Genomic DNA, 12,735 nt, shown 5'->3' on the forward strand with positions numbered 1-12,735 from the left:
CTTGAAACGGACATGTATTCAAGTGTAGCGACGTTTGTGGGGAATGCTCTGGTGAAGCCACAATCTGAAAACAGTCGGGGTTTTTTTTTTTTTTTTAAAGAAAATTATCTATCATGAAATTGCAGCAGGATTTAATTTACTACAGGTTACCATTTTTTTAAACTATAAACAATATCTCCCTGGCCACCTGGAGAGATGGATAAAGGCTGCAATTACACCAACTCCCCAGCTTGTTCAGAAAAAAAAATAACACCACAGCACAACAAAACTGAAATAACAGCCCCTGAATAGGTTGAGAGTTGGAGTGCCTAAGTGTGAAGCCCAGTGCTCAAGTGCAGGCTCTCACTGGATAACAACACGCGGTGTGAACGGGGAGAGATGTATAGCCCAGCCCATCTGCTGCTATGTCGGCTACTACCAGGAACATGTGCCAATAAGACTTATTTTTGGCCAACGACTAAGCCAAGAAGATGACTACATTCTGGCAGTCTAGAGTTTGATGTAGACAGAGGAGGAAGAAATCAGCAAAGATTCTGTGTGTTCCTTGATGATAGATGAATCCTGCATTAATCCGGTAGGAAAAATCTGGATACATCCTGCTTCAATTCACTGCAGCTTTGACAAAGCAAAATAAAAGATCCCCAGAGATAAGAGGCGGATCTAAATAAACTGAAAAGCTGGGGAAAGGGTGGCATTTTGCTTCCAGGCTCACAACAGAAACCCTCGGCCTGTCGCTGCCACCTGTGCATAAACCAGATTTGCCCCCAAGGCAACGTTAGCAACGAAGGAAATAAAGAGATTAAACGTTCTTCGAATGAATGTTTTGCAACCTCCAGTTTCAGCGAAATACATTACATCAGTCCTGAAGCATCTGAGGAAGGATTGTGTGGGGGTAATGACAAAGATAGCGTTGCTTTTTGTATGTGCGTTGTTGTGACATCTCGCAGATACACCAAAGAGGTAGAATTTGTGGTGTATTGCCACAATGGATCGGATCCAACAGATAGATGCCTCTGGAACAGTTTCCAAACTTTGGAGACTCTGAATGTGTGGACTTCAATTCCCAGAATTCTCCATAGTGACCATGCTGGCTGTGGCATTCTGGGAATTGAAATCCCCAGGTTGGGGATTTGAGGATGCTTCCCTATTGTTTAATAGCTGCATTTCTGATCCTGCTGGAAAGAGGAGATAGAAGCGAAGAGGCCTCACTCCGGACTTCTCAGCATATTCAGGAGCCTCTCCCAGCCAGGCCTTCCCGAGGTCAGAGCACCTTTCCAGGGTTCATGAGGTTTTTGGGGTCCAAGGCCATCTTGATCTGCCACATGGTGGAGAGGGCCACTTCCCCTACTTCCTGGCGCAAAAGCCGACGTTTGCCCAGGCCGATGCCATGCTCCCCCGTGCAGGTGCCACCCACTGCCAGGGCTCTCCTGGAGAAAAGAGATCAAAATGCACATCCCAGGTCTCACTTCCAAGGTGAGAAAAGTAGAGGAACTTGGCGTTTTTTCATATCTCTCCTCTCTCTCTAATTTCTCTTCCTCCCTTTTTGTTTCCTGCCTTTTTTCTTTTTCTCCTTCCTTCCCTTTCTTCCTTCTTTCCTTCCTTCCTTCCATCCGTCCGTCCTTGAATTTATCTGTTCCCTTAGAAGACTATTCTTCATCCCGAAGACCCTTTATGCCTAAAACCTTCAGCCCAGGGATAAAGGAATATCAGGCGGGACTTGGGGGGAAAATGTCCGCAACCTGCTAGGCACTCTTTGAGGAAGACTCGGTCTCAAGACAAAGGTGAGAGTGAGAAACAAACTCAGGAGCCCACCTTAACTTTGTCAACCTAAAGAGAGGAACTGGGAGCACTTTTGAAAACTATCCCTTCAAGGTAGGCCAGGTCAAGCGGACACGGTAGGGATTCCAAGGTAGAATAACAGAACCTTGAAAGCTTGACAAGATTTCTTTCTGACCATCTTCTATTAAACAAAATAAAGGTAGGATTATTTTGAGTTTCTCGCTCTTCTCTCTTTCTCCGAATTGGGGAATCAAAGCCCCTTCCCAAGATTTCTTTTTTCTAAATTCCTCGTCTGTAACTTGTGCCTTCTCCCCACATGGACCCAGAGGGGCTGTCCCTGCCCACGAGGCCAAGGCTTTCCCCCCCCAGCCCACGCCTACCTGCCCAGACGTTTGGCAAACTCGGCCACCCTCTCCTTTTCTTCGGCATCTTCAGGATCGAGAATCAGCAGGCAGTGAAAGTTGCCGTCCCCAACGTGGCCCACAAGGGGACCTGGAGACATGAAAGGGACAGCAGCCCCCCGTTTCAAACTTCCTTAACATGTTCTCTGGGACGACGGCCCCCATCATTTTGCAAATCAAGGACACTGCAGTCCCTTCTCACCTGGAGGATACCCACCCACCCCTCCTACGGTACGATTTAAAATTACAGGTAGTCCTCGAGTTACGACTGTAATGAAGCCTGCCCAGTATGGTCTTAAATTGTGTTGCTAATTGTGAAGTCGTGTCCCACCCATCGCGACCCCACGGACAACGTTCCTCCAGGCCTTCCTGTCCTCTACCATCCTTTGGAGTCCATTTAAGCTCACGCCTTACAATCTTAATTTGTAAAAGCCATAAAACTGATTTTACCAGCTTTTTTGTGGCAGTGCGAATGCCACGGTCATCAAGCCAACCCATGGTGCAATTTTGCCCAAAATCGGAAATATGGTCATGTGACCATGGGAGGAGGCCCTCAGAACTTTGGATCTGGATTGTAAGTCTCTTTTTTCAGTTAGGTCTTAACTTCAAATGGTTGCAAAGCAACTGATCGTAAGCCGAGAACTACCTGTAATCAGACATTTAATCCTGGATGATTTTCTGGCCATAGTGAGACACAAACCGTCCACTTTTCAACTGAAGCTCTCACTGGCCAGGTTGGGCTAGTCTGTGCTTCAGTGCTGTACAGCCCCAGCCAGGTTTAGCCACAATATGGTTTATTTGTTGGGAGAAAACCCGTTAATGTGCAACCGACTTTGTTTAACCTGGCTTTAGAGCTTAGTATGTCGTACAAACCCAGCTTCTGTTAATGATTTCTTTAAATGACACCAATTGAGAATGACTCCTATGCAGCCAAGATTAGTATCTTTGTTTTAAACTTGCCTTCAGTTAACCCAAAGGTGGAGAACTATGGCCCCTTTATGACTTGTAGACTTCAACTCCCAGAATTCCTGGCTGGCAACACCAGAAGTGTTGCTTTAGAAATTGTTAAGATGGAGAAATGAAACCTCTACGATTCAGCTGAAGACCGCGAGAGGCTGAAACCTTTCCAAGGACACCGCAGCAGGTGTGGGGAAGAAGCAGACGGTTCCCATAACAAAGTGAAATTGCTTACACAGACTAGAAGGTGTGAGTTGGGCCGGAGAAATTATTATTTAATTCTATGAACTGGTGTCTGGGAACGTCAGTTAGTTTTGCCTCAACATTACCATGCCGTGTATTCAATAAACAGAGTTTTGGAAACAGAATGAACCTGGATTCTTTTTTGTTTTTGTTTTTGGATCCTCAAGCTGAATGCTCAGTCAGATTATAGGAGGAGAAGTATTTGCAGGGTAGGTCAAAAAAGAAAAATGACAGCAGAGTCCTGGTTTTTTGCACATATACAAAAAACCAGAGCTTCACCTGCGTGGCTATAGCCACTACGGCTTCCTCGTTGACTTTGATTGTCATAAAAGGTGATGACATAATCCCGGGATGCTGCAGCCGTCATAAATATGAACCAGTGGCCAAATTCTGATCACATGACCAGTTGGGGAGGGGGAACAAGGGACTGGCCAATTCCCACATCTCCTGGGCTGGACCACGAAACAGCCTTGTGATAGGTATACAAACCACATTCACTCACCTGTAAGGTTGGAGTGCAGCAAGTCTTTCTTGGTTTCTAGTAGGACCTCAGGAAGGTGTGAGAGGGGGACGCACACATCTGTGGAGTAGCCCTGTGGGAAGTGAGGAAGGGCAAAAGGTTGCATTAGAGCAGTGTTTGTCGATCTCAGCAACTTGGAAGATGTGTGGACTTCAATTCCCAGAATTCCCCAGCCAGCTGAGCTGGCTGGGGAATTCTGGGAATTGAAATCCACACATCTTCCAAGTTGCTGAGATCGACAAACACTGCTATAGATTCACACCATCAACCAGTTTGAAACTCAGAACTGGGATCAAGGAAAGTGCAAGGCAAGGGGATCACTCTAGCTCACTCAGAAAAGAGAGCCAAGCTACAAAGTAACGGGACTCTTCTTTCAAGATACCTGGCCGCCCTCCAGCTCACCTTTTTGCCAGGACGAAGAGCCAGCGCTGCATACCAAGCATTGTGCCGAGCTGTCCACAGCTGTCCACGGGCCTCCGGTTCCCGGGCCCACACAAAGTCCGAGCCTCCATTGAACTGCACAATCGCCTCTGCAGAGGGAGACTCGCATAAAACCCCCCTTCTGCCACCAATGGTAACCTGGTCCTACTGATCTGCTTCATAGGTTGATTCAGCCCTGACCTGCTGACTCATACAGGCAGTCCTTGACTTACAGCCATTTTGTTTAGTGACCTCTTAGGAAAGCAGGACTCTCGAAACCAGCATAACTTCCAAAGAATCTTTTACTGAGAGAAAGTGATTGCAGAGAGGTCAGGCAGAATCTGAACTTCCCATGCAAAACGTTCAGCTAATTTCCCACTGTCCACAGCCCATCCCAGTGCCCCAGTCCATCGGGAGCCAATCAGCTGGTGCGAAGTTGTTGTGAGAGTTGTGTCGTTCCCTGGCACTGCGACCTTGGTAGCAGGCAAGCGTTATCCGGAAAGGAGTCAAACCAGATGGCCCTGAGGGTTCATTCCCCCCTCCCCAATTCCCATGCAGATACCTCAAAGGCCCCCTCCCCAATGCAGATACATCAAAGCAAAAAGTAAATACAATAGGGAAACATCCTCAAATCCCCAAGTAACTCCCCCTTCCCCTTGGAATGAGTGTTCCGGTAGGGACCCAGCATGCCCCCTCCCTGGCCCCTCTTCGTGGGACCTACCTGTGGCTCGTACTTGCTCCTCCACGCTCTGCTGGCTGCCGTGGAACTCCAGGAAGAGGGTGGGCAGCTCTGCACAGTTCAGCCCACTGTAGTGGTTACAGGCCCCCATCATCACCTCATCCAGGAACTCTGCGTTGGGGGGAGGCACCGAAATAGGAGAATGCCCGGCCAGCCTTGGCCTACCAAGGACTGGCAGCCAGTTTTGGAATTGCACAGTACAGGTAGTCCTCGCATTATGACGGTAACGGAGCCTGCCCATTACGGTCGTAAATCATGACAGCTGTACAGTGGGTCCTCAGGTGACTGGACCTGATTTGGCAACATTTTGTGGCACTCGTTAAGCAAATCATGATAGTCATTAAGTGAACCCACAGTTGTTAAGTGGATCCATTCTTTGCTATGGGGGTGTTTTGCCAAAAATTGGAAATAAATGGTGGGTTTTTTGGCAAAAATGTCATAAATCATGGGTACACAACTCCTGGACATTGCAAATGGGTGTAACTGCAGGTGAGTTGCCGAGTGCTTGAAACACAGTCACACGACAGTGAAAGAGGACAGAACTTCGGAATTGGGTCCTAAGTACCTTTTGGGAGCTCCATCATAACTTCAAATGGTCACTAAGTGCCCAGTCATAAGTCAGAGACTACCTGTGTCCAAATTCCTCTCCAAAAAGTCTGGGTTACAATCAGTTCTTCCACCCCCCTTTTTCTATCTTCTGTTCAGGTTGCTTCAGTTTCCCTTCCCCACAGACATCTGGGGTCCTACTCACCAATGCGGGCAATGGGGAGCCCGGCTTGGAGAACCTGCACGGTGCTGTCCACGGCTGCTTGGATGTTGGGAAAGGCACAGGTGGCCGCCATGGTGGCCTCAGGGATACCATGCAGTCTCAGGGTGGCCTGGGTGATGAATCCCAGGGTCCCCTCCGAGCCCACAAAGAGCCCTGTCAGGTGGTATCCAGCCGCGCTCTTCCTGCAGAAGAAGGAAGAGTCTGATGAGGTCCGAGAACCAACCGGGGTCCCCTTCCATGATTTTAGCACCCCACTGGCTGGGGGAGCACATCTCACTCAGCTTTGCTGATCTCCAAAAGGGAAGCAAAGCACCGACCCCTTGTTGCCAGTGGGGAAGACATGAACCTCTGAAGGGCACTTTGGAAGACGTGAGCACAAGCTTAGAGACCTCTGCCATAGGAGATCCCTGGCTGCCACCCATACAGCTGGGACCCCAGGGAGAAGAGAGAGAGAGGTGAGGGGATACCTGGGCCGCCGGCTCTGCCCGGCTGTATGCAAGACCCTCCCATCTGGCAGGACCACCTGCAGGTTGAGGACATTCTGGCGCATGGTGCCGTAGCGCACGGCATTTGTCCCGGAGGCTGCAGTGGCCACCATGCCACAGAGCGAGGCATCGGCCCCGGGGTCTGAGGAGGAAGGGAACAGCAAGGGGGGAGGAGAACCTGAGCCCCTCACCCACCCCCGATAATCGCAGGAGCCTTAGGCCAACCCTCTGAGTAGACCCGCACTGAGTTCGAAAGGCAACAGTGGGGAAACCAGATAGGTATACCAACACAGCCCCTCCAAATTTTGCTAGAGGAGCCCCCCCCCAACCTTGGGCCACTGATGCCCCCACAACCTGTCTCCAAGGGGCCATACCGACAGGGAACCAGAGGCCACTCCCTCTCAAGAATTGGTTTAGCGCCTTGCGCGTCACTCCTGCCTCTACAGCAACCGTGAAATCTTCAGGGTGAAGCTCAGAAATTTGGTCCATTTTCATCAAGTTGACACACACACCTCCCTGGGGGAAAACACAGGCAGGGTTCACACAACCCTTGGGACCCAGATTACAAAGATGCACTTGATATTAGCAATAGCAATAACACTTAGACTTATATACCACCCCATAGCACTCTATATACCACCCCATAGCACTTTACAGCCCTATATATATGCCAATCATGTACGCATGATTGGCATATTGCCCCCAACAATCTGGGTCCTCATTTTACCGACTTCGGAAGGACGGGTGGCGGAGTCAACCTTGAGCCGGTCAGGATCAAACTGCTGACAGCCGGCAGAGTTAGCCTGCAGCGCTGCATTCTAACCCCTGTGCCATCAGGGTTCATATTACTTACTTCAGGTAACGTTTCTTAAAATCCAATCTCCTGCCTGAGCTGGGGGTTGGGCTAGAAGACCTCTAAGGTCTCTTCCATAGAACTCTGTTATTCCGTTAATGCTTCCACCAATTCCTACTCTAGGCTGCAGCCATGGAATCTATCTCCTGGTGGTGTCTACTCTAATTACTCACAGCTCTGACTGTCAATACTGTCCCTTTTGCCAGCTTCCCTTTTGCACCCACGTTATAGGGTCTCCTGCTATGGGCAGGGATTTGGACTAGAGAACCTCCAAGGTCCCTTCCAGCTCTATCCTGAATTAAAATTGATCCCCACCGTCCCAGCTGGCCAACTACAGCTCAGAAGGTCCCACCAACCAATGTTGAAGGATCCACAAAGACTTAAATGTAGGCTGAACAGAGTTTGCCGATCCAGGCCCCGAGGCTCAGCTGAACTAGAGAGACCCCCCAATGAAGATTCGAGCCAGACCCCGCACAGCATTAAGCCCCTGCAGGGACCCGGCCAGCCTCTGCTCTGCCTGGCTGCAGTTCCTTACCTGCACGGCGCTGACCCCCCCTTCCAGACCGGTGCCCGTCCCGAAGGGGATGATGGGGACCCCTCGGCTGTAGCACGTTGCTGCCAGCAAGCTGACCTGCTCCACGCTCTGGGGCCAGACCACGGCATCCGGGGGGCAGTTCCTAGAAGGGAGAGACATTGCAAGCCTCGATACAGGCAGTCCTCGACTTACGACCACAACTGAGCCCAACAGAGACATCCGTTAAGCGATTTTTGGCCCATTTTACCACCTTTCTTGCCATCGTTGTTAAGCGAACCACTGCAGGTGTTAAATTAACAGCACGGTTGTTAAGTGAACCTGGCTCCCCCCCCACTGACTTTGCTTGTCAGAAGGTCGCCAAAGGGGTTCACGTGACCCTGGGATGCTGCGACCGTCATAAATATGAGCCAGCTGCGAAGCATTTGAATTTTGATCACGTGACCCTGGGGAGGCTGCAAAGGCCGTAACTGTGAAAAACGGTCCTAAGTCACTTTTCTCGGGGCTGTTGTTAACTTTGAACGGTCACTAAATGAACTGTTGTAAATCGAGCACTACCTGTAAGGAATATCTCTACTCCGGATGAGGAGAAAGAGGGCAATGAACACTTTGAGCCTCTCAGAGGCCTGTAAATGTTCTGGCGGGAGACGCCATTTCCTGCCTCCTGAGGTAAACAGAAACCTACCTGTGCATCGACTCGTCCTGCCCATGTTGCTCACGGACAATGGCGGCTGTGGACACATTGGGGGCCCCCACAATCGCTCTGAGGGAATTGAGGAAATCCTCCGTCAGCCACTCCTGGGGAAGGAAAGGAGGCCACATGGAGATCATGACACAAGATGGAGGCCAGAATTTGTTTGCGGCCGTCCCCTCTGAAACAGTGGCAAAGTCTACATCAGTGTTTCTCAACCTTGACAATTTTAAGGCATGTGGACTTCAACTCCCAGAATTCCACAGCCAGCAATGCTGGCTGTGGAATTCTGGGAGTTGAAGTCCACATGCCTTAAAATTGTCAAGGTTGAGAAACACTGGTCTACATTATGTTCCCCATGGGCACCTCTTTCCCAGCCCTGGATTCAGCGGACCCACCTTAATCCTTTTCTTTGCTTTCTGCTTTACACCAGTTTCCCTGAGGGAATTGAATTCCCAATGGGAATTAAAAAAGGCAAAGCCTCTGTCCAGTGGAGCTCAACTCCTGGTGGCTTTATAAACCTCTTCATGCAGCGTTCTTGGGAACAAGATGGCTTTTCCATTTGCTGACCCCCCCCCCCAGTGTTCCAGTATTTGAGGGGCTGCCACAAGGCAGAGGGGGTCAGGTTGTTCACCAGAGGGAAGGACAAGAAACAATGGTTGGAAACTGATCAAAGAGAGAAGCAACCTGGAATGGCTCAGGAATTCTGGGAGCTGAAGTCCCCGAGTCACAAAAGAGCCAAGGTTGCCTACCCCTGGTATAGGGTCTCCTGTCCGTGCAGGGGGTTGGACTAGAAGACCTCCAAGGTCCCTTCCAGCTCTATTCTGATTCTGATCTCATCGGGTGGGAACTGGAAGAAGTCTGCCAAAGCAACACATTCCTGAACACTTTTCTCTAATCCAGGGGCGGGCAACTCTGCCAACTTTACGACCTCTGGACTTTAACCGAGACATGGCTGGCTCGGGCATTCAAGCAGCTGAAGACCGCAAGGTCTTAAAAGTTCCTGGCTCAGGAATTCTGGGAGTTGAAGTCCACAAGGCATAAAAGGGCCCTAGTTCCCCACCTCCGCTCCAATCCAGCCTAACTTCACTCTCTAAACCAGTGTTTCTCAACCTTGACCATTTTAAGGCATGTGGACTTCAACTCCCAGAATTCCACAGCCAGCAATGCTGGCTGTGGAATTCTGGGAGTTGAAGTCCACATGCCTTAAAATTTGAGAAACACTGCTCTAAACTTCCCTTACGATAAGCAGGGATTTACAAACATGCGTCCCAGCGACTGGGAGCCCAAACGCCCCGGGGGCAACCGGGACCAGCAGAACAATCCGATAAAAACCAAATAGTTGGGTTTTGCGGGGGGGAGGGGGGAGGAGAAGAGGCAAAGAAAAGAGCCAAGAACCTGCTCAGGTAGGCAGGTAAGGCAGGTAAGCAAGCGGGCCAACAGCTGGCCCGTGCACGTTTTCTCCGTGCAAAGCGGAGGCTCTCCCTTGCTGCTCGACCCCGGTCTCCGGAAGCCTCCCCCAAGAGGGACCACCCTGCCCGGCCCCCCTTACCCGCCATCCTCTCCCCCCACGCCCCCCAATACCTTGGCGGGCGCCGCAGAGAAGCGCCTGGCCGCGCAGCCCAGAAGGCGGCCCAGGGCCATGGCTGTCCGCGGGGCGTGCCGAGGGCGGCAGGGAGGCGGTGCAGCCCGGCTGCGGCTTAAGGTGGACCGGGAACCCAAGACGGCCCTCTCCAATAATAATAATAATAATAATAATAATAATAATAATAATAATAATAATAATAATAATAATAATGATGATGATGATGATGATGATGATGATGATGATGATGATGATGATGATGATGATGATGATGATAATAATAATAATAATAATAATAATAATAATGATGATGATGATGATGATGATGATGATAATAATAGGGGTGATGTAATAACTGTTCCAGTATTTGAAGGGCTGCCACAAAGAAGAGGAGTGGATCAACTCTTCTCCAAAGCACCAGAGGGCAGGAAAAGAAACAACGGGTAGAAACTGACCAAAGAGAGAAGCAACCTGGAATTAAGGAGAAACTGCCTGACAGTGAGGACAATTAACCAGTGGAACAGCTTGCCACCAGAAATCGTGGGCGCTCCATCACTGGAGATTTTTAAGAAGAGACTGGACATTCATCTGTCTGAGATGGTATAGGTTCTCCTGCTTGAGCGTGGGGCTGGACTAGACGACCTCCAAGGTCCCTTCCAGCTCCTATTCTATTCTATTCTATTCTATTCTATTCTATTCTATTCATAATGACGACAACAACAATAGAGTTGGAAGGGACCTTGGAGGTCATCTAGTCCAACCCCCTGCTCAAACAGGAGACCGTATACAGTTTCAGACAAATGGCTGTCCAGTCTCTTCTTAAAAGCCTCCATTGATGGGCATCCACAACTTCTGAAGGCGAGCCATTCCACTACTTAATTGTTCTCATTGTAAGGAAATTTCTCCTTAGTTTTAGTTTTTAGTTTTAGTTTTCTCCTTGATTAGTTTCCATCCTTTGCTTCTTGTCCTGCTTTCAGGTGCTTTGGAGAATAGGTTGAGCCCCCCCCCCTCTTCTCTGTGGCTGTCTCTCAAATATTGGAAGACTGCTATCCTGTCGCCCCCAGTCCTTCTTTTCACTAGACTAGACAAACCCAATCCCTGCAACCGTTCTTCATATGTTTTAGCCTCCAGTCCCCTGATCATCTTTGTCGCTCTTCTCTGCTCTCTTTCCAGAGTCTCAACATCTTTTTTATATCAAAACTGAATGCCGTGTTCCAAGTGATCTTATCAAGGCATTGCAATTATTTTATATAATACAATTACATAATTATACATTATCTTATATAATATATAATTGTATTATAAGGCCTTATAATTATATTATCTGCATTCTTGAACTGCGCCCACACATTTTATGAGCTGTCTCATCCATGTTGAGCTGCACCTGTTTAATAACCACCGCTTTCTGATTAATAACCACATCCCAAGAACCTGTTCAAGAACCCTGCTGCAATGCAGCTCTGAGACACTGCATGGAACACTAGGGGGGAAATAAATGACCGATGCAAAATGTGTTCAGCTGCTTTTATTGCTGTTCCATCACTGAGGAGTGTTAGTTATTAGCAAGGGTGGATTCAATGAAGGGCAAAAGTTCTGTAACGCGGGCATAGACCCCCGGGCTGGCTGGAGAGCAGGTGCTGCTGCCCCAGGAGACAATCCCAACCAGATTCCAGGCCCCATTCTTCTGACAGACCAGAGGACCACCAGAATCACCCTGTAGGAGAAACCAGAAAAGAAGGTTAGTGGCTGATGGAGCAGAGTGTTGGAAGGGAGGTCACAAGCAGCAGATCTTCAAGGATGGAGACAGTGGCCTCCTTGCTTCCCCAAACCAAAGTGGAATGGCCAGGAGAAACCAACTCCAGGGACAAATAAGGACCATAGGAGACTTGGAGACCTTTACACAAGTTCATTGACCTTCTGAAGATGGTGAGAACTTCTCTAGAAGTTCACCAAGTGGGAGATGACCTTCTGAAGATGGTGAGAACTTCTCTAGAAGTTCACCAAGTGGGAGACGATCTGAGGATGGCGAGAACTTCTCTAGAAGTTCACCAAGTGGGAGACGACCTTCTGAAGATGGTGAGAACTTCTCTAGAAGTTCACCAAATGGGAGACATGAAGTTAGCAAGACAGATCTAAGGAAATGAGAAGAATCTATGTGGGGCAAAGATGGTTTTGTAAATAAGACCTGCTCCAAATGGTAGAGAGCAGGAATTCTGGGAAGATACACAACAACCAGCAGAAATTACAGAGTGGGATGACCAGAAAAGGCCATACCATGCAAGATGATGCTCCTGCAGCCCCAGCACAGACCATGACATCGGCAATGCGGTTGCCCCAGAATTTCTTGCACTCCTGGTTGGTCAGCAGAGGAAGAGCCACCTGTTGCAATTTGTTGGGCGAGACCTTGTCTGAAATAGATCATCAAACACACAAAAATGAGAAAAGACACCCACACATCTATATCATCTCTGACTCTTGACTCGGGGATAAATCCATGCAGACCTCTCAGTTTTAAAAAACCTTGAAATATCCTGCTTGAGCACAAAACCCTATACCACTTCAGACAAATGGCTGTCCAGTCTCTTCTTAAAAACTTCCAGTGTTGGAGCATTCACCGCTTCTGGAGGCAGGTTGTTCCACTGGTTAATTGTTCTAACTGTCAGGAAGTTTCTCCTTAGTTCTAGGTTGCTTCTCTCCTTGATTAGTTTCCATCTGTTGCTTCTTGTCCTGCCTTCAGGCGCCTTGGAGAATAGCTTGACTC

General features: G+C 49.0%; 2 protein-coding genes across 2 annotated transcripts in view; both read right to left on the reverse strand.

Moving 5' to 3' along the window:
• Positions 1–1,104: 1,104 nt before the first annotated feature.
• Positions 1,105–10,033, reverse strand: LDHD (lactate dehydrogenase D). The gene is made up of 11 exons (XM_015815881.1): positions 9,974–10,033; positions 8,384–8,496; positions 7,702–7,843; positions 6,688–6,829; positions 6,296–6,455; positions 5,811–6,010; positions 5,042–5,170; positions 4,303–4,430; positions 3,883–3,973; positions 2,160–2,271; positions 1,105–1,427 (listed from the first exon to the last, which is right to left on the reverse strand). Exons 1-11 carry the CDS (start codon positions 10,031–10,033, stop codon positions 1,262–1,264), a joined length of 1,443 nt encoding a protein of 480 aa, XP_015671367.1. The 3' UTR covers positions 1,105–1,261.
• A 1,493-nt stretch (positions 10,034–11,526) lies between these two features.
• LOC107287370 (chymotrypsinogen B-like) overlaps positions 11,527–12,735 on the reverse strand; it is a 5,754-nt gene continuing 4,545 nt past the window's right edge. The window contains exons 4-5 of the mRNA XM_015815876.1: positions 12,249–12,382; positions 11,527–11,688 (exon numbers count right to left, since the gene is read on the reverse strand). Of these exons, the coding sequence (XP_015671362.1) occupies positions 11,527–11,688; positions 12,249–12,382 (296 nt within the window). The remainder of the gene's footprint in view (positions 11,689–12,248; positions 12,383–12,735) is intronic.

Source organism: Protobothrops mucrosquamatus, unplaced genomic scaffold (assembly GCF_001527695.2).
Source record: "Protobothrops mucrosquamatus isolate PMUCROS unplaced genomic scaffold, P.Mucros_1.0 scaffold381, whole genome shotgun sequence".
Taxonomy (NCBI): domain Eukaryota; kingdom Metazoa; phylum Chordata; class Lepidosauria; order Squamata; family Viperidae; genus Protobothrops; species Protobothrops mucrosquamatus.

What these genes read in the sequence shown, in the direction of transcription:
- LDHD (XM_015815881.1), bottom strand. Translation starts at nt 10,033, where the DNA reads ATGGCCCTGGGCCGCCTTCTGGGCTGCGCGGCCAGGCGCTTCTCTGCG. An exon ending in GGAGCAAGTACGAGCCACAG is followed by an intron (nt 4,431 to 5,041) that starts GTAGGTCCCACG and finishes CTCCCTCTGCAG; the next exon opens with AGGCGATTGTGCAGTTCAAT. An exon ending in GCTGCACTCCAACCTTACAG is followed by an intron (nt 2,272 to 3,882) that starts GTGAGTGAATGT and finishes TCATGTCTCCAG; the next exon opens with GTCCCCTTGTGGGCCACGTT.